Source organism: Cutaneotrichosporon oleaginosum, assembly GCF_008065305.1.
Source record: "Cutaneotrichosporon oleaginosum strain ATCC 20508 chromosome Unknown ATCC20508_contig02, whole genome shotgun sequence".
NCBI classification, from domain to species: domain Eukaryota; kingdom Fungi; phylum Basidiomycota; class Tremellomycetes; order Trichosporonales; family Trichosporonaceae; genus Cutaneotrichosporon; species Cutaneotrichosporon oleaginosum.
The window spans coordinates 804,530-821,146 of NW_027072171.1; the positions used below are offsets into that span (position 1 = coordinate 804,530).

Here is a 16,617-nt window from a genome sequence, read left to right on the forward strand (position 1 = left end):
ACGGACCGGCATTGTGCAATTCGATGAACTATGAGATCAAACTGATGACGACCAGCCACGGGATTATCTATCCTACCATGCGATGCAATACACACATTGACAACCTCTCCCCGCGATCTATTCGTTCTGTGGTCAGCTAATCCCTTCCAAATCGACGACACTCACAAAGAGGTACTCGACCTCGTCAACAGCCGAGTGCTCGCGCTCTATCTCATCCCGCGTCCCCGTGTTGATTGGCATGGGCCCCGGTAGCTCCATGTCTTCTTCAAAGACATCGCCAAGATCGTCGCTCATCGGCCCGAGCCCCATGACGGGCCGCAGCGGCGAGCCGCCCGAGCTCGAGCGCCGCCGGTCCGTAGGGCTGCGAGGTAACAGCTTGAGCGTGGGCGACATGTTCTCCCATGTGTTCTCGTCCTCGCTGGGCCGCCGCGTTTTGCGCTCCTGCATCGCAGCAAACATGCTCCGCCCCTCCTCCTCGGCCTCGAGGCGCGCGTCCTCGCCCAGCTCGCCGACCGACACAACGCTCTCCGAGTCCGAGATGGCGTCGTCGTCGCCGCGGCGCATCAGCTCCCCCAGGCGGATCCACGCGGCGTCGTCGCGTGCAGCGGGACCCGGCGCGCCAGGCGACACGTCAGGCCGCACCTTGCCGTACTCGTCCCAGTCGTCCTCGCTTGTGCCCTCGCCGAAGACTTCGCGCATTACGTCCTCGTACTCGTGCATCCAGAACTCGATCATGCCGTCGGGGTTGTACGACATGTCGGTCGACGTGCGATTCGGCGGGAATAGGTCATGTTCGGACGAGGAGAGCGAGTCGAGGCGGGAACGGCGCCGACTCGCCAGCAGATTATGGTCTTCGAACATGACGCCGCTCGTGGAGTCAGTCCGGCGGTGAGCGGGCTCCAAAGCAGAACCTGGCGGAATGAGGTGGGCCGCGTAGTGTCGCTTGTTGTAGAAGGCGATGAGGGAGCGGAGGGCGAGCTCCTGCGGTTTTCCGACCATCTGATCTTCGGCCTCGAGATCAGCCTCGACTCCCACAAGCCAGTCGTTACGCAGCTCCGGTCGGCAATTGAGGTAAATCGAGGTGATAATCTTCATGTTGGCTGCGATAGTTAGCACTCCTCCAACGGGGTACCCACTTGATCGCCACTTTCGCCCACAGTAAACAACATGCGACTTGATGAGCTTGAGCACCTGGAGCTGGAGCATCGGTTGATTGACGCGCAGCACGCGCTTGAGAATGGAACTGCTCTTGTACTGGCACATGAGTAGGATGCGATGTGTGCGGTGCTTGGTGATCTTTTGCAAGATCTTGACGAGGTTGATGGCCGCGAAGAAATTGCGCCACGAGTAGTCATGTACAACCTCGACCTCCTCGCCATTCTCTCCTACGACTCCCTCGAGTTCTTCAGCATTGTTCGCCGCCTTCCTCGCGTCCAAAGCCTCGTCCACCAGCCTATCGGCGTCAGGACCGCGGGAATGCAGGTATCTGAAGAAAGCCCGTCCGGGGACCTCGTTCTGAGACTGAACCATCTGCGAGGTCTCCTGCAAATTAAAGATCTTGAGGACAAGAACGAGGCAGTTCGAGTCAAGAAGCAGCGACGTGAGGTGGTGGAACTTGAGGATGTCTACTGTCAGTTGTCAGTCGTGCGATGTAGCTCACGTGATGCCTTGAACCACTTCAGTAGCAGCAGGATAATGGCCGAGACCGCCTTGGATGTGATTTCGCGGTGGCGTGAGACATCAATCTCCTCTTCTGTTGGCGGGGGAATGACAGGTTCTGCTGCACACGTTAGTTCAGGTCCTGGCAACAACTCACGCGGCATGTCTTGCGTCGGCGATGAGACTTGCCCCTCCATGCTCTGGGCGAGGTGTGGAGGCTGATTCCCGTGGCCAGTCACGGTGGCCAGGAGCAATTTGAGCAACACTATCACAGTGTTCTGCATCGCTGGGAGCATGGAACGCTGGGGTCAGATCATCTCTGAGCGACACATACGTAGAGGATTTCAACACGGTGTAGCCGCCGTGCTGCTGCCCGCTTTTCCTTCGCGAGCTTGACGCCTTCGATATCGCCCTTGGCCTCAGCCTTCATTTCCTCCTCTCCGAACTGCCAGTCGCGGCGCATGGCCTCCTCAGCTGCCTCATCCTCGTCGTCATCCAGACGCAAGCTGGAGAAACCAATAAGACCTGATCGACCCAAGCCTCGCTCTTCCCTCAAGCACTCTTCGCGCGCCTCCCACAGCTGATACAGCCCCAGTGAGACAAAGAGGTGCGAGTTGTAGAGCTTGTCGGCCTCCTCAATTGCGTAGGGAACAAGGCTGGTCGGTAACCCCTGCAGAGACTGCGAATACGGGAACACGAAGGGCCGCGTAGGGTCAGTCTGGTACTGTAGCTTCTTCGGGCGCTGCTGTGGCGTCTGGGGAGGCGTTGGGGCGGGTGTACCAGGCTGTGGCATGGAGGAGTGTGTGGGGCTCATGGAGCCCGCCTGATTCGAGTGGCTCGCCGGAATCTCCGTCGAGTGGTAGTTTGGCCTCGCCGGCAGAGGTTTGATGCTCTCTGCCAGGGACTCGGTGGACACAGGTACCCCGCTGCTCTGTGATGGAGAAGGCGCAAAGGTCGGATACTTCGTGGACGTGTCGCGGCGCCAGGTGGCAATGTCTATTGGCGTAGTCTTGGCAAAGTCTGCCATCAGCAAGGGTCGCGCCAACTTCACGTACCCTTCTGTTCCGGCCCCAGACCAGCGAGCTCACGCGACAGCGCTTTCGCCTTGGCCGCCTCGCGCATGCCGCCCAGACAGGCCAGGAGTGTCTTCCACAATAGCAACAGCACTTTCTTAACAGGATATCCTCGCGGGACCATGCGGTCCTTGAGGTTCGCGACCATGTTGACGAGCATGAGGGGGAAAGGGGGATTCAATGCCACTGGGGGGGTTAGCAAGCACACACTCGGTGACGCACTGAGTTCATCGCCAAACGTCTCGTCGCTGCGGGACACCTCGACGATGAAGTACAGCATGGCTAGGACGTCCATGAGTTCCGACGAGTGGGTGTCAAACGGGTCGACTGGGGCGAGATTGGACGACCCCGATCTCTCGCGCATCTGCGCGGCAGCCGGCGCGCGGTCCATCACGCTATTGTCAACAGCCACCCTACTTCAGCATGTGCCGCCGACTCACTCTGCGGCATCATACCGCCTCGCGGCGTCGCGGAGGCTGTAGACTAGCGTCGACACGCCATCGACGCTCCGGATGAGCTTGGTATTCTCGATGATCCAGTGCAGCTGCATCTCGGCCGAGTTGGTCTCAGCGAAGCAGCCTTGGAGGAGGTAGAGCAGGCGTCCTTGCGCAGCGCGGCGCTTCTCGTCCACTGGACTTTCGAGGTACTCGAGCTGCGTCTCGACATATGCCCTGCGCTTCGCGAGGCTCGCACTCGTCCAGTCTATCGTCAGCCTTCCCTCCAACTCTCCACCCCCACCCTCCGCCAACCCACCTCCATCAAAACTCCCCGCGAAGCGGTTCACGTTCTCGGCGACATGCGCCATCTCGGTGTACGGGTAGAACTCGTCGATCTCGTTCATGAGCGTGTCCGTGTCGTCGTAGCGGTAGTCGAATAGCTGTGTCTGCCGTCAGACCAGCGGCGGCGGGACGCACCTTCTGCTTCGCGGGGGGCGGGGGGGCCTGCTGCTCGGCCGCGTTGTCCGCCTGTTCCTCGGGCGGGGGTGGCGCCGAGCCCTCGCCGCCAGAGCGCCGCCGCAGATTCTGCCCCAGCACAGGCTTTTCCTGCGGCTTCAGCAGGTTCTCCATCCACATCTTGGACGGCTAGGCAGGGGGGAGTTGTCGGAGAAGGAAGGATGAGGATATCGAGGCAGTCAGTGATGGCACGCAATGACGCTGGGCCTCCGCTCGTTGCGTCGGCCACGTGACATTTGGCCTCGCCCAGAAGTCGGAGATCGGAGATCGTCGCTGCACGCACCCAAGATTATGGCTGAGATTTCCCGCACCGTTCATTTGCTCAACCCACTCTCTGCTCTGTCCATGCGCTTCTTCTCCAACGCCCCCGAGCCACCAGCAGCCAGTGCTGCCAGCGTCAGCGCCAGCGCCAGCGCCAGTGCCAGCGCCTCGACGTCCCAGCTGCCGCCCGACCACCCGCCGGTGCCGGCGGGCGCGACCTGCCCGGTAGACGAGGAGGCGCGCGCGACCTGGCTAAAGGTGTCCGAGGACGCCGCGCACCCGCTCAAGGCCGCGCCTGCCGCGCCTTCCGCCCCCGCCCCCGCCCCCGCTTCCGCCCCATCCCCGACGGGCCGCCTCAGCGCCGAGCGCGAAGTGTCGTCGATCCCGCGCGCGTCGAGCGCGACGTACGCGCACGCACCGGAGCAGGCGGCGCGCCCCGCCGACGGCGAAGATACCGGCAACTGGGTGTATCCGTCCGAGCAGCAGTTCTTCAACGCCATGATGCGCAAGAACCACAACCCGCGCGCGGCGGACATGCGGACGATTGTGCCGATCCACAACGCGGTCAACGAAAAGGCGTGGGAGGAGGTGCTGATGTGGGAGGCGGGCAAGGGCGGCGACAGGTGTGGTGGCGTGCGGCTCAGCAGCTTTGTTGGGCGGCCGCGGGAGCGGTCCCCGAAGGCGTGGGCCAAGACTATGTTTGGGTGAGTGGGATTAGGGTGGGCGCGGCGCTGGAGAGGAGTGAGGGTGCGGAAAGCATCTCGATGGCTTGTGGGTCCGTGGGCATGGGTCGCGAAGAAGCGACAACTGCTAGAGTCCGCTGACCCAAGATACACCGCCCCGTTCGACCGCCACGACTGGATCGTCGACCGGTGTGGCAAGCAGATCCGCTACGTGATCGACTTTTACACGGGCAAGCCGAACCCGTCGAACCCCCAAGCGCCGACATTCTACCTCGACGTCCGCCCGGCCCTGGACGACTGGGAGCACGTGAAGACGCGTCTGTCGCGGGTGTTTGAGTAGGCCGGCCTCCCCTATCCGCGAGGCGAGGAGGGAGGGGAGGCCTGGGCCGGCTTCGGGAAGCGAGCATAGCATTGTAGAGGTACACCATTCATCTAATCCGGTCTACAGTACATCCTCTGCGCGCACTAGATTATGCCTTGGGCCCCTTGCCGCCGGGGACGAGCATGGCGATGTTGTTGCCGTTCAGCAGCGTTTGCCCGAGGGCGGTCTCGACGATGCCCTGCGCTGTGACCTCGCTGGCGTTAGTGGTGGAGTGGGTGCGGCGTACTATTCCTTGACGTCTTTGAGCACCATGTCTGGTGTTAGCAGTCTGGAGGAGAGAGGGGGATTGCGGGAGTGAGAGGAGAGGGAGAGCCGAGGACGGGGTGAGGGAGAGAGAGGGGTGAGAGGAAGGGTGGAGATGGAGAGAGCGTGTGACAAGGGTTGAGGGTGCACAGCGAAGTGGTGCAGACCTCGCCGCAGGTAGTGGATAGCGCAGGTTTCGCAGCGCCCAAGCATGTAGTCGGCGGCGCCTCCCCCATGTGCGTGCGTCCACGCCGTTCTGTGCAAGTCGCGAGCAAGATGGCGGGGTCGAGATGCGAGCCGCACTCACTGACGTAGTCGTCAAATCCCATCAGAGTCCCTGTAAACTCGCGCTCGTTCTTCATGACAACCCAGATAGGGCTGCCAATACACCGGTCGACGAGCTCGAGGGGGAGGATTGTGGACGCCATGGTTGTTGAGATTGTTGTGACTTGACATACTGAGCTCGAGCGTCAATGAACCGCTTGGTCAATAGCATCACGTGACGGCGGATCCAAAATCGAAGCTCTCATCCTCCAGCGATACACATCGGTTCTCAAAATTGTACTGAACCAGTCTGGGCATCACCTCCGCCACCCTTTCTTTGCAACAGGGCAACCCCATACATCGGCAGATTGTATATAATACGAGGACGTACGAAAAGATCAGCTATATGTACAGTGCAAGCATGCGTGGCTCCACGGCGCCCGTCTCTATGGCGCGAGGCGCCGGTAGGGCCGGGGCCGTCCGCCTCGGCGTCAGCGAGGTAAGGGGGCGGGGCGAGGGCGGTATCGGAGGGTGACGGGGGGAGGGGTATGGTGGAGGGCTGTAGAGTCATCTACATTCCAGTTCCGGTCATGTGTTGCTTCTCGTTCGCAGCCTGGCGTCAGCCAAGAAAAAGAGGCGGCGTTTCAGCTTACATTCGAAACGGTCAAGTACGCCCGGGAAATGTCCTGCGCCTTGTTGGCAATGGCCGCCACCTTTTCGACCGAAGTGGGAGTCGTGGGCGAGGGCGTCTCGTCGACCTCGTTGAACTGGAACACGGAGCGCATGAGGTTGAGGAAGCGCTCGGTCTTGACAAACTTGGGCACCGAGTCGGTGGCCATGAGACGGAAGATGTGCGTCTGGATGCGCTCGTAGAGGAAGACCATGTTCTGGAGCTGCGAGGCGTGGAGCGAGTTGCCGACGCCGGGGAGAATCTCGGCCTTGTCTGCGTTCTTGTCCTCGAGGATCTCGTTCATGTACGAAATGAGCTCGCCACGCAGTTGGTGGTCAATGTTAAGTTCACAAGGCGAGGCAGGAGCGAGGTAGGCTGGGTGTCAGTTGCTGCCGATGTTCAGAAGTGCCAGCTCACTGTTGTAGATGACAAACGCCATAGAAATCAAGTCCTGCTGATGCCTCTCCATGGCCTGCAACCCCTGTCCACGCTGCGTCGGAAGCGCGCCGGGCGCAGCCGCAGCGGAAGACGAGGTGTTGAAGCGACGCTTGAAATCTTGGACATCGAGCCAAAAGCTGAGGTTCTCTTCACAAAAGTTGGCACGCAGGAATTCGCGGAACAGGGAGCGGAGGGCAGGCTCCTCGAGAATCTGTTTGAGACGGGCGGTGTGTGAGTCTTTCGACTTCTCGTCGTTGCCGCCGTCGACCAGGAATTCGGCACGCAGGCGATCGGATACAGACGTGCGACGTGCCAAGCTCATGTCGGTCGCCGATGCGAGCGACTTTGTCGGATTGGTAGCCGCGGCGCTAATGTCCTGGGCCGACTCTGAGGCGACGCGGTTGGGCTGGACCGGTTCGCGCGCAACCACCTGGCGAGGCTGGTCCCACTTGGCGACCTGGATACCCTCCTTGGTGATGCGGTAGATGGCCTTTTCTGTGGCACGGAACTCGGCCTCGGGCATGATAGCACCGGCACCACCACCGGCACCACCGGCACGAACCTGAACAACAACATTGCTCTCCTTTGCCTTGCCCTTGTCCGACACCAATGAAATGAAGCCATAACGGACAAACTGGCCCATGACTTCGGCAGCCTCGTCCATGCCGATAATGGTGGTAAAGTCGCACATCCAGTCAACGGCCTGGAGGGCGCTAAAGTGGAACTCGTCGCCTCTCTTTCTGTCCGAGGCTGGTGGGGGGAGACGACGCACGATAATACCGAGAGTGCGGTCGCACTCCTCTCCTGGGGGAAGAGGCGGGGCACGAGCATGAGGGCGGGAGTGGTACTGCGCCTGGAGCTCGTCATCCATGAGGCGTGAGACATTAGGTTCTCGGCCGACGAAACGGCGGAAGAGGACCTCGATGACCGACTTTGTGACAAGAATCTCGTCATCCTGGGTTCGGCGTTCGAGATGGAGGAGCTTCATGCAAATGGGTTGGGTCGCAAATACTCGGAGGAGGTGGTCTGCGGCGATACCATTCTTGGTAATGAAACGCTCGAGGATGTGCAGGCCCTTAGGGGTGAGCATGAAGACGCCACGATCCTTGAACACTTTCGAGCTCAGGTCAGTGGCGTTTTCGATCAGATGGGCCTCCATAAAGTGCTGTCCAACTCCGCGTGCCATGTCTCGGGACATTGTGAAAGTGGTGGTGGTGGTGGTGGTAATGATGCGTGATGGGTCCTTGGGGTCTGCGGAACGGTTTGACTGGGAGAACTTGAGTGAGGAGAGATTGACGCATGCTTCGTCGCTAACATTAGTGGGGACTATTACATTGGGATGGCGTGGCGTAGAGGCAGGCAGGGCAAATTGGGTGGCATGGGTGGGGTGACGGGTGGCCGGCATGACAGCCTGGAAGCTGGAGGCAAGCAAAGGGTTTCGAGTTGTGGCCCAAGCTCTTTGTCCTCCTCCACCTCCACCCGATGACTAGTGGTCCGTGCGGGGGGACTCACGTTGTAAAGCTGTTCGGGTAGGTTTTGAAGAAGGAGCGGTGCGGTTCGAGACGGAGAGACACGATCATTGTGGCGAACAAGTCGTGGGTGTCCTTGTGGGGTTAGTTTTTGGGAGCGGGCGAAGGAGGAGCTTACCTTGACGAATGGCCTCCCCCTTCGGGTGGTCTTCATCAAATGAGACGACTGAGACGACACTGGGCCGGACATTGTAAGTCCTATCGCTGTGGGGGGGTGGGGGCGGGTGTGAGTGTCGGTGGGGGGGGGTGAAGTCCTAAAGGAAAGTGATGGTGTTGGTCAATGGGCGTCGAGCTGACTTGTGGTTGAGTGGGTGGAGACTTGCTCTGAGTGAATCAGCGACCAGGATTGTGTGGTGATGGTGATGGCCGGGGGGAAGTGGCTGATGTGGAGGTTGATGATGATGGAGAGTGTGTGTGTGTGTACTCGTGTAGAGCGCGACGGAGACGAAAGAAAGAAGAGAGAGGAGGAGGAGGAGGAGGGTCGACCTGTTGAAGATGATGAATGATGATAAAGAGCAACAAGAAGAAGAAGAAGGAGGAGGAGGAGGAGACGACGACGCGACGAAGGAGGGGAGGGGAGGGGAGGGAGGGGAGGAGGATGAGAAGCCACAAGGGATAGGGATGGCGTTTCCAAAGGCAGGGGGGGAGGGGGGAGGAGAGCGAGAACGAAAGAGAGAGAGAAAGATAGAGCCCCGTGCAACAATGTCGCGAGTTTGCGACTGGCGACTGGATGCTGGCTGTAGGCCATCAGGCCATACAGCAAGCAGTCGATGACGGGCTGGCCGCCGGCCGAGTCGCGAGTCGAGCGCGATGCTCCATGCTCCTGTCATCCTGTAATCCTGTAGGCTCTGGACATCTGGAGGGGATTCATCAACGTATCAAGTGGCCAGCGAGGAGCGAGGACCGTGCTCGACTTGTGGGTGCTCGAATTATCCCCTCCCTTTGCTTGATACTCTGCAGCCAAGGGTCAAGGGTCAAGGGGTCGCCTGCATGACCTGGCATGGGCCTGGATACTTGGATGGCACAGACAAACCTGAAACGCGAACAAAGCCCTCTCTCTCTGCTCTCTGCGCTGCTGCCAATTGGCGTCCCCGGCGTCTGCGGCGTCCACACGGGCCTCCTCCTCCTCCTCCTCCTTCTTCCCCTCCTGACGCGGCATGGACGTCGGCCCGCGGGGCGTCGGCGCGTCGGCGCAAGTGCTCGGGCCGCCCGGGGTACTGGGGTGGAGCTGCCATGTCAAGCAGCCAAGGGCAAGGGCGCTGTGGCGGTCCATGCGGTGGCAGTGGCGCAGGGCGGCGATCGCCCTTGGCCCTTTCCTCTCCGTCGCTTCGTCTTCTTGAGCATGCATTCATCAGCATCAGCATCACTCATGCAGTCGCGTCACGTGTATCATCGCGCGCAGTCATGGCTGCAAAGCTCTGCAAAGCGTACACGAATTGCCAAGGGCAAGATACGAAAGAAGCGACGCACGCTTACCGCCACGCGCCACGTTGCACTCGGCTGCACCTTTGCGCGTTTCACATCGTACAACTGCTGTCCACTTCTCTCCTCGCCTTCCGTGAATTCATTCATTCATTGTCACTGCGAATCTGCTGAACAACACGTGGGCGTACGTTGTCCACTTGGCAGCTTTGCGGCTTTGTCACAAGTTTCATGGCCCGGGCCGATTATTAGCATGCTCACTCGTCCGCTTGTCCGCTTGTCTGCTTGTTGCAGTTGACGCTCGCCGGGCACAATGGGCGCGAACAATGGACGCACTGTGCGGTGGCGCTAGGCCTCGAGGGCACCCAGGAGGCTGCAGGGTGCCAGGTGCTTCAGTACATTCCGCGGGCGAATTCGGCACAGAACACGCGTAGTAGCAAGCTAGCAACGCAGCGAGGCAAGCCAAGCGGCGAGGCAGGCGCGTGCAGCGAGGCGAACAGCAGCGGCGACTAACCTACGCGCGACAGCGATCTGCGGATCTGCGGATAGCCCCCGTCCTCCGTCCTGCGTGCGCACTGCGGCTGACGACATGGCGATTGAGCCGTGGGAACTCGGGCGCAGAGCTCGCGAGATTGCGATGGATGTGAAACTGCGCAGCTGAGCCTGTGCGTGTTCGTGTACTCGTGTACTCGTGTCCTCGTGTACGTTCACATGTGCACATAGCGTGCATCTCTGATTAACCCCTTGCAACGGCCCCCTGCGGAGCCCTCGCGCTGGTAGCCGTATCATGTCTCACGTATCGTGGCCGTATCATGTATCATGTCTCCTCGGCTCTCGCCTATCTCCGCCCGCGCAGCATCCACAGCGCGAGGAGGATTGCGGATTTGCAGGTGTTGGTGGTCGAGGGCGCGGGGAAGGCGGGGGCGGGAGCGGGCGCGGCCGCAGCCGCAGCCGGACATGTCGTGGCTGGTGCGGGGCTGGGAATGCTGGAGAGCGAGGGGAGGGGGAACGGCGAGGCGGGGCAGGTGCTGGCGGCCACACTCGTACATTGGGCGTAGGCGTGACCCTCCGGGGCGTCCGAGTCCGACCTCGACTCGGTCTCGCCTCCAACTGCTCTTGTCGCCACACTCGCGTGCCCCGCTCCGCCCTACACATCCTCGAACGCAAAGCTCTCCCACCACCCCGCCTCGTCCGCGCCCGCGACCATGCGCCCCGTGCCCTCCGGAATCGCCTGCACATATTTCCCCGTCCACGCCCTAATCGTGACGCGCCCATCGTCGAGGCGCGTCACGGTGAACGTCTCCCACGGCCCCGCCGTGTCGCGGTTGGCCACAATAACCTCGTGCTCGGCACACATGTATTTGCCGGTATACGCCTTCAAGTGCACGCCGCCGGGGGCGTGCTCGAGCGTCCACGTCTCCCATGGCCCGGCGCGCTCGCGGTCGTTGATCAAGCGCCCGTCCCGCTCCGCGCACACGTACCGCCCATTCACCATGGCTTTGATCGCGACCGCGCGCGGGCGGTGGCACGGCCCGCGGCCGGGCCACGGCTCCGTGGGCCGCAGCTCCGAGTAGAGCAAGCGGCCGCGGAACATGGCACCCCCGTCGCGCGTGAGGCGCAGGTAGTAGTCCGCGGTGCATGGCACACCGTCTTCGTCGAGCGCCGGGTGCGCAAAGTCGGCGGGCTGGTCCGCCCGCGTCTCCGCCGTCGGCGCAATGTGGTGCCCTTCATTGTACTCGTCAAACATGCTCACATAGAGCCCGACGCCGGTACGGCCCAGCCGCGCGAGGTTGGCAAAGTGGTGCCAGTAAAAGTCGCCGTGCAGCCGCCGGCCAGTGGCGAGGTCCCCCGGCATCACGCACGGCTGGTAGTCTATCCCCAAGGCATGGAGTTCCTCCGCGTCCCCTTTGTTGCATTCGTTGAAGTAAAAGTCGAGGTCTTTCGTCTCGCTCGCCCGCCCCACCATCCACGGCGAGAGGCAGTCGAAGCTGCGGTACACTGCGGCATAGTTGCCGCGCGAGTCGGACATGCCTTTGCGCCACCACGTCGGCACGCCGCCGATGACGTACACCCCCGCAGCCTGCAGCCCGCGGATGACTTGGATGCACTCTTCGGGCGACAAGTAGTGGTTGTCGTCGTTGAACCCGAATCCCCAGATCGCGACAACCGGCTTGCCGTTCTGGCGCGCGTACGCCGGCGACGCCGCATACTGGCTCATCTTGCAGCGCCAGTCCTCGGGCAGCTCGCTCCCCATCTTCTTCCACCCCCCCACATCGTACATGCAGTACCACTTGACGCCGGTCGCGAGCGCCGCGTTGTGCACATGCACCGTCGTGATGTCGCGCGGCGGGCCTTCAGGCCCGCACGGCACGAAGCGCTGCAGCGCGGCCGCGCGGATCTCGGCGTCCTGCATCATCCGGAAGTGCGCGTACACCGTCTGCGCATCCATGTTGCTGAAGAGCCGCGCGGGCGTCCCGTTCGGGTAGGCGGCAAACCCCGTCGCATGCTGCCGCTCGTAGTACCGCATGTCGGGCCACGAGATCACCGCACAGTTGGACGCACACATTGGCTTCAGACGGTCCGGCGCCCAGTGCCAGTAGCCCTTCAGCGGCGACCCATCGCCCTCGCATGTAAACCAGCCTTGGTAGCCCGCGACGACTTGCCCGATGATGTCGCCGTCGTCCGGCCCGCTCGGCTTCTTGCAGCCCATGCCGGGGGGTTGGGGGTAGGGCGCGTGCTGCTGCGCAGGCTGTGGAGGAGGCTGTGGCGCTCCGTGCGATCCTCCTTCGTCGTGGGAGCGGAATGGGTTGTGGAAGTGCATGAGGGTGTAGCGATGAGAGAGGGAGGATCCACGATGCACGATGCTGGCATGTATGAGCTTCACGTGTCAGGCCCGATGACCTCCACCGACGATCAGTGATGTGCAGGATATAAAGGGATGTACAGCTACCCCTGCGATGGGAGCCTGCAAAAGCTAGACCATGTGCTATGGTTGAAGCGGCGGTTTGCACCCTTTTTGCCGATTGCCAGCAACCGATTCGAACCACGGACCAATCAGAGTTGGGTGATGGTTGGATGTTGGGAGTTTATACTCCAACTCGTCCACGCACATGGCGGCGGGAGAGTATGGTTTCAAAGAAATATGTACCCTTGGCGGGATCGTAAATGCCTAGCGATCACGATCGGCGACCAGCGATCGTCGCAATGTGATCGATGACCAAGTAGTGTGGCAGTGTGGCAGGATGAGGGAACAAGCCCATCCCGTCCTTCTCAATCGCCCTACGCTGATACTCGTCGTATTGCAATGTTCATGGAAGTATATCGGACTGGCCGTGCTTGAACCACCCGTCCTTCAGCAGTCCTCAGAACACGGACCCATAAACCACACCACCACCCATCACACCTATTCATCACACCGCGCACGCAACGCGCGCACGCTCTATACTCTGGCTAGTCTATTAAACCCGTGCCTCAAAGGTGATCTTGGGGTCGAGCGGGAGGACGATCATGGTCTGGTAGTTGGTCTTGGGGAACTCCCTCTGGGCGGCCGTGAGCTTGTAGTTGCGCACGACCTCGCCGACGACAAGCGTGAGCTGGAGGTATGCGAACTGCTCGCCGATGCAGCGGTGGCGGCCGGCGCCGAAGGGCTGGTACGGCGACTCGGTGCCCTTGGAGACGGCGCCGAAGCCGTAGTCGACCTTCTCGCCGGCCTGGTACTGCTCGTTGGCGGTCTTGGCGATGCCCCCGTCGACGAGCCAGCGCAGGGGGTTCCAGCGCGGCGCGTCGTCCCAGATCTTCGGGTCCATCTGGGACACACCGGGCGCGGCGACGATGAAGTTGCCCTTGGGGATCACGTACGCCTTGTCCTCGGACGGCGCGGCCAGCGACTGCGGCACCACGATCGGCTGCAGCACCTTGCGGTAGATGGAGTGGATGGGGGCGTGCAGGCGCAGGGTCTCGCGGATGCACGAGTCCATCAGCGGCAGCTTCTTCGTGTCCTCGTATGTCATCGGGCGGAAGGTTCCGTCGGGGTTGCCAAAGTACTCGACCTGCTCCTCGTATAGACGCTTCTGGATGTCCTGGTCGTGCGCGAGGTGCAGCAGGAACCAAGAGGAGGTGGCGGATGATGTGTGCTGGCCAGCCATGGTGAGGGCGCTGTTGTCAGCCACATACCCAATGGACTCAGGTGATAGGAGAGCAAGGGATGAATGAAACAAAAGGCTCCCGGAGTGGCGGCAGCAGCAATGCCACATTCCATGTCGGCAGTCCAGTGTTGTGCCACCTTCACCACCCCGCCCCACCCATCGCTATACTCACATCATCATGTGCGCAATGTCACGGTCACTCAGAGGGGTGCCGTTGCGGTACACCGACCCCTGGAGGGCCTGGATCATGTCGGGCTCGTGGTCGTGCTCGCCGGTGCGGCGCTTGGCCATGATGCTCATGTAAAAGTCGGACATCTCCTTCTGGGCGAGGTCGCGGCGGCGGTACGACGGGAGGGGCAAGTTAGGGAACATGAAGTTGAGCGGGGTGAAGCCCTTGTCGAGGTCCTCGAGGAGCTTGGCGAAGCGGATGCTCATGTTCTCGCGCACCTCCTTGCCCTGCAGCGTGCGCGACGCGGTGAGGACAATGAGCTCGGCCATGACGTGCAGCACGTCGACCGTCTTCGGCCCAGGGTTCGCCTTGGTGATCTTGAGCTCGTTGTTGAAGTAGCCGTGGCACTCGGCGGGCATGAGCGAGGCGTACGACTGCAGCGCCTCGGTCGTCAGGCCGTGCTTGATGAACTTCTTCTGCTGCATGAGCATGTCGTTCGGGCAGTCGTAGACGACGCCCTTGCCGAAGACCGGGGTCGTGAGGTGCGTGTATGCGTCCTCGGCGGAAACGTGCGAGACCTTGCCGCCCAGCGAGAGGTTGTTGCCCTTGGGCCCGAGGGCGACGGTCATGCGGCGGCCGAGCAGGATGAACGTGAAGACGTCTCCGTACTGGGGTCAGCAGAAGTAGAGGAGAAGGCCAATGCCGCGGAGTTGCGAGCAGGGATTGGAGCTGCAGCGCTAGCGATCCGGGAAGCCCGGGGCGTGCTCAGGCAGCCGCAGCAGCGCTAGCCGTCCCATGGCTTCCGTCAAAGCACAGCTCGACCGGCGGAACTGCGATCGTCGGACGAGCGAGAATCACCAGCGCCGATCATTAGTGGCAGTCCGTGTGGGATGTCCGTCCGAGATCCAACAGACCCCGGTAAGAAACCCCAGCCGGCCACGGAGCACACCCGCCCGAACTCCAAATCCGTAGCTCCGGAGCCTCGCGCACCGGCACGCCATCTTCGCACTCACCTTGTCACGGCACTCGAACATGAACTTGTACGGGTCCATGCCGTAGTACGCCGCCGAGCCGAACCATGGGATGTAGTGGAAGACGACGGGGGGTGCCGTCGGGTCGGTGGGGACGATCTGGGGTTAGCGCGCAGTTGAAGGGGGGTGGGGGGTTGTCGAGGAGAGCGAGCACTGCGAAGCAGCACTCGCAAAGCGCAGCGTCGACGCCACTCACAAGCTGCCGCAGGACGTTGAGCACGATGACGAGGAGCGGGACGCCGATGACGGCGCCCACGATCTTGACGGGGAGGGGCAGGGCGTGCGCCCAGTCAAGGACGGCGGAGGGATCCATGGCCATGCTGCTGAGGACGGGGCGATGGCGAAGTTATAAAACGCGAGCGTGGATTTGTGGGTTTGTGGATTTGACTGTGGCGCGTCGCGTCCAAGCAGCAGCAGCAGGCAGGCCAGTTAATCTGAGTGGGGTGCCAGCACACTGAAAACAAAAGGCACATTTTCCCTGGCGCCCGGGACATCGTACGTTGGCGCTGGGCTCTCCAAGATTTAGAGGCGCTGGTATGGGGGAGCACCAGGCAGAGCCGAGGCGCCGAGGACAAAGATGACACGAGATTTTAATCCCGGTCGTCCCACCCCACTCTATCCACGTTCATCCCATTCAGGGATCGCCCCAACGGATCACCCCGTTCATCAGTTGCATGCACATGTCAGCCCATCAGTCCTCTCGTGTCATCCATCTCTTGCCATTCGCGGATCGTGCAATGCTCTCCACGCCACGCCACTGGTGCCACTTGTTGCCACTGGGTGCCACTCGGGGCCACGCCTACGCGTCCGCCACCACATTCCATACTCTGCGCGCGTCAAAGATGCATCGCGAGCCAGCACGCGAGCCTGCAAATGCCAAGATCACTAGAATGATACGAGGGCACGGTGACTCGCCCAGCGACCCTGTGCTAACTCTCTACAATTGAACAAATCGTCGAATCGTCGTCTCTCTCGCCCCGAATCAACAACACAGTCCACGGCTTTTACCCATCCTAAAACGTCCCACGTGTCGCGTCGCCTACATATCCTCGTCCAGCTCATCCTCCTCCTCCTCCGTCTCCCATTCACCATCTCCGGCGCCTGGGCCAGACTGCGGCCCAGGGCGGGGTGGTCCATGCCCAACATCGTGCGAGTGCGACACTCGCCGTTGGTCGACATGGTATGGCGGTCCACCGGGTGGGCCGTGGTCGTTCGGTCGCATCGGCCCACGGAAGTGGCCAGGCGGTGGGCCGGGGTGAATGGCAAAGCCGGGCCCCGGCATGTACCCCGGCGGCGGTGGACCATACGGACCAGGAGGATGATGCGGCGGGTGAACCATGTGCGGATGAGGCGGCATAGGTGGTCCGTGACCAGGATGAGGATGACCTGGATACCCGTAGACACCGGGTTGTGGGCCGCGACCCATCATCGCGTGAGGACCTGGTGGAGGCACGGCCAGATGATCTGCGATCTGCAACAACAATGCAACTGGCGCAGATCGGGCAGATCTCACGGCTGGCGTGAGCGCCAGCGCCCGCCAGAGCGCCAGAGCGCCAGATCGCCCGCCTGTGCTCAGTGTGGCGGCTGAGCCTGGGGTGAGGCTGGGCTGCGGGCTGCGGGGTTGCGTCGGCACGCGCTCGGCACCACGCCCACGGGAGGCATTCCATTCATTGTTGTGGAGCCGACTGGGGACTT

The 16,617-nt window shown here is 61.7% G+C and overlaps 7 protein-coding genes across 7 annotated transcripts; 1 reads left to right on the plus strand and 6 right to left on the minus strand.

The window, feature by feature from the left end:
* Positions 1-132: 132 nt before the first annotated feature.
* On the minus strand, positions 133-3,805 carry COLE_02017 (uncharacterized protein; the record flags this gene model as incomplete). The annotated part of the gene is made up of 10 exons (XM_018420116.2): positions 133-1,100; positions 1,137-1,625; positions 1,661-1,777; positions 1,817-1,961; positions 1,994-2,679; positions 2,715-2,918; positions 2,955-3,127; positions 3,173-3,434; positions 3,486-3,615; positions 3,647-3,805. 10 exons carry the CDS (start codon positions 3,803-3,805, stop codon positions 133-135), a joined length of 3,333 nt encoding a protein of 1,110 aa, XP_018280716.2.
* Positions 3,806-4,030: 225 nt separating this feature from the next.
* Positions 4,031-4,969, plus strand: COLE_02018 (uncharacterized protein; the record flags this gene model as incomplete). The annotated part of the gene is made up of 2 exons (XM_018420112.2): positions 4,031-4,650; positions 4,777-4,969. The coding sequence occupies 2 exons, from the start codon at positions 4,031-4,033 to the stop codon at positions 4,967-4,969; spliced, it is 813 nt and encodes a 270-aa protein (XP_018280715.1).
* A 130-nt stretch (positions 4,970-5,099) lies between these two features.
* On the minus strand, positions 5,100-5,682 carry COLE_02019 (uncharacterized protein; the record flags this gene model as incomplete). The annotated part of the gene is made up of 3 exons (XM_018421229.1): positions 5,100-5,205; positions 5,238-5,265; positions 5,562-5,682. The coding sequence occupies 3 exons, from the start codon at positions 5,680-5,682 to the stop codon at positions 5,100-5,102; spliced, it is 255 nt and encodes an 84-aa protein (XP_018280714.1).
* A 407-nt stretch (positions 5,683-6,089) lies between these two features.
* Positions 6,090-8,345, minus strand: COLE_02020 (uncharacterized protein; the record flags this gene model as incomplete). Its single annotated transcript, XM_018421228.2, has 5 exons — positions 6,090-6,131; positions 6,172-6,563; positions 6,606-7,936; positions 8,139-8,230; positions 8,274-8,345. 5 exons carry the CDS (start codon positions 8,343-8,345, stop codon positions 6,090-6,092), a joined length of 1,929 nt encoding a protein of 642 aa, XP_018280713.1.
* Positions 8,346-10,724: 2,379 nt separating this feature from the next.
* On the minus strand, positions 10,725-12,398 carry COLE_02021 (uncharacterized protein; the record flags this gene model as incomplete). The annotated part of the gene is made up of 1 exon (XM_018425227.1): positions 10,725-12,398. The coding sequence occupies one exon, from the start codon at positions 12,396-12,398 to the stop codon at positions 10,725-10,727; it is 1,674 nt and encodes a 557-aa protein (XP_018280712.1).
* Positions 12,399-13,035: 637 nt separating this feature from the next.
* COLE_02022 (uncharacterized protein) lies at positions 13,036-15,241 on the minus strand (the record flags this gene model as incomplete). Its single annotated transcript, XM_018421227.2, has 4 exons — positions 13,036-13,732; positions 13,895-14,559; positions 14,905-15,021; positions 15,119-15,241. 4 exons carry the CDS (start codon positions 15,239-15,241, stop codon positions 13,036-13,038), a joined length of 1,602 nt encoding a protein of 533 aa, XP_018280711.1.
* A 720-nt stretch (positions 15,242-15,961) lies between these two features.
* Positions 15,962-16,348, minus strand: COLE_02023 (uncharacterized protein; the record flags this gene model as incomplete). Its single annotated transcript, XM_018422480.2, has 1 exon — positions 15,962-16,348. The coding sequence occupies one exon, from the start codon at positions 16,346-16,348 to the stop codon at positions 15,962-15,964; it is 387 nt and encodes a 128-aa protein (XP_018280710.1).
* Between the last annotated feature and the right edge of the window lie 269 nt (positions 16,349-16,617).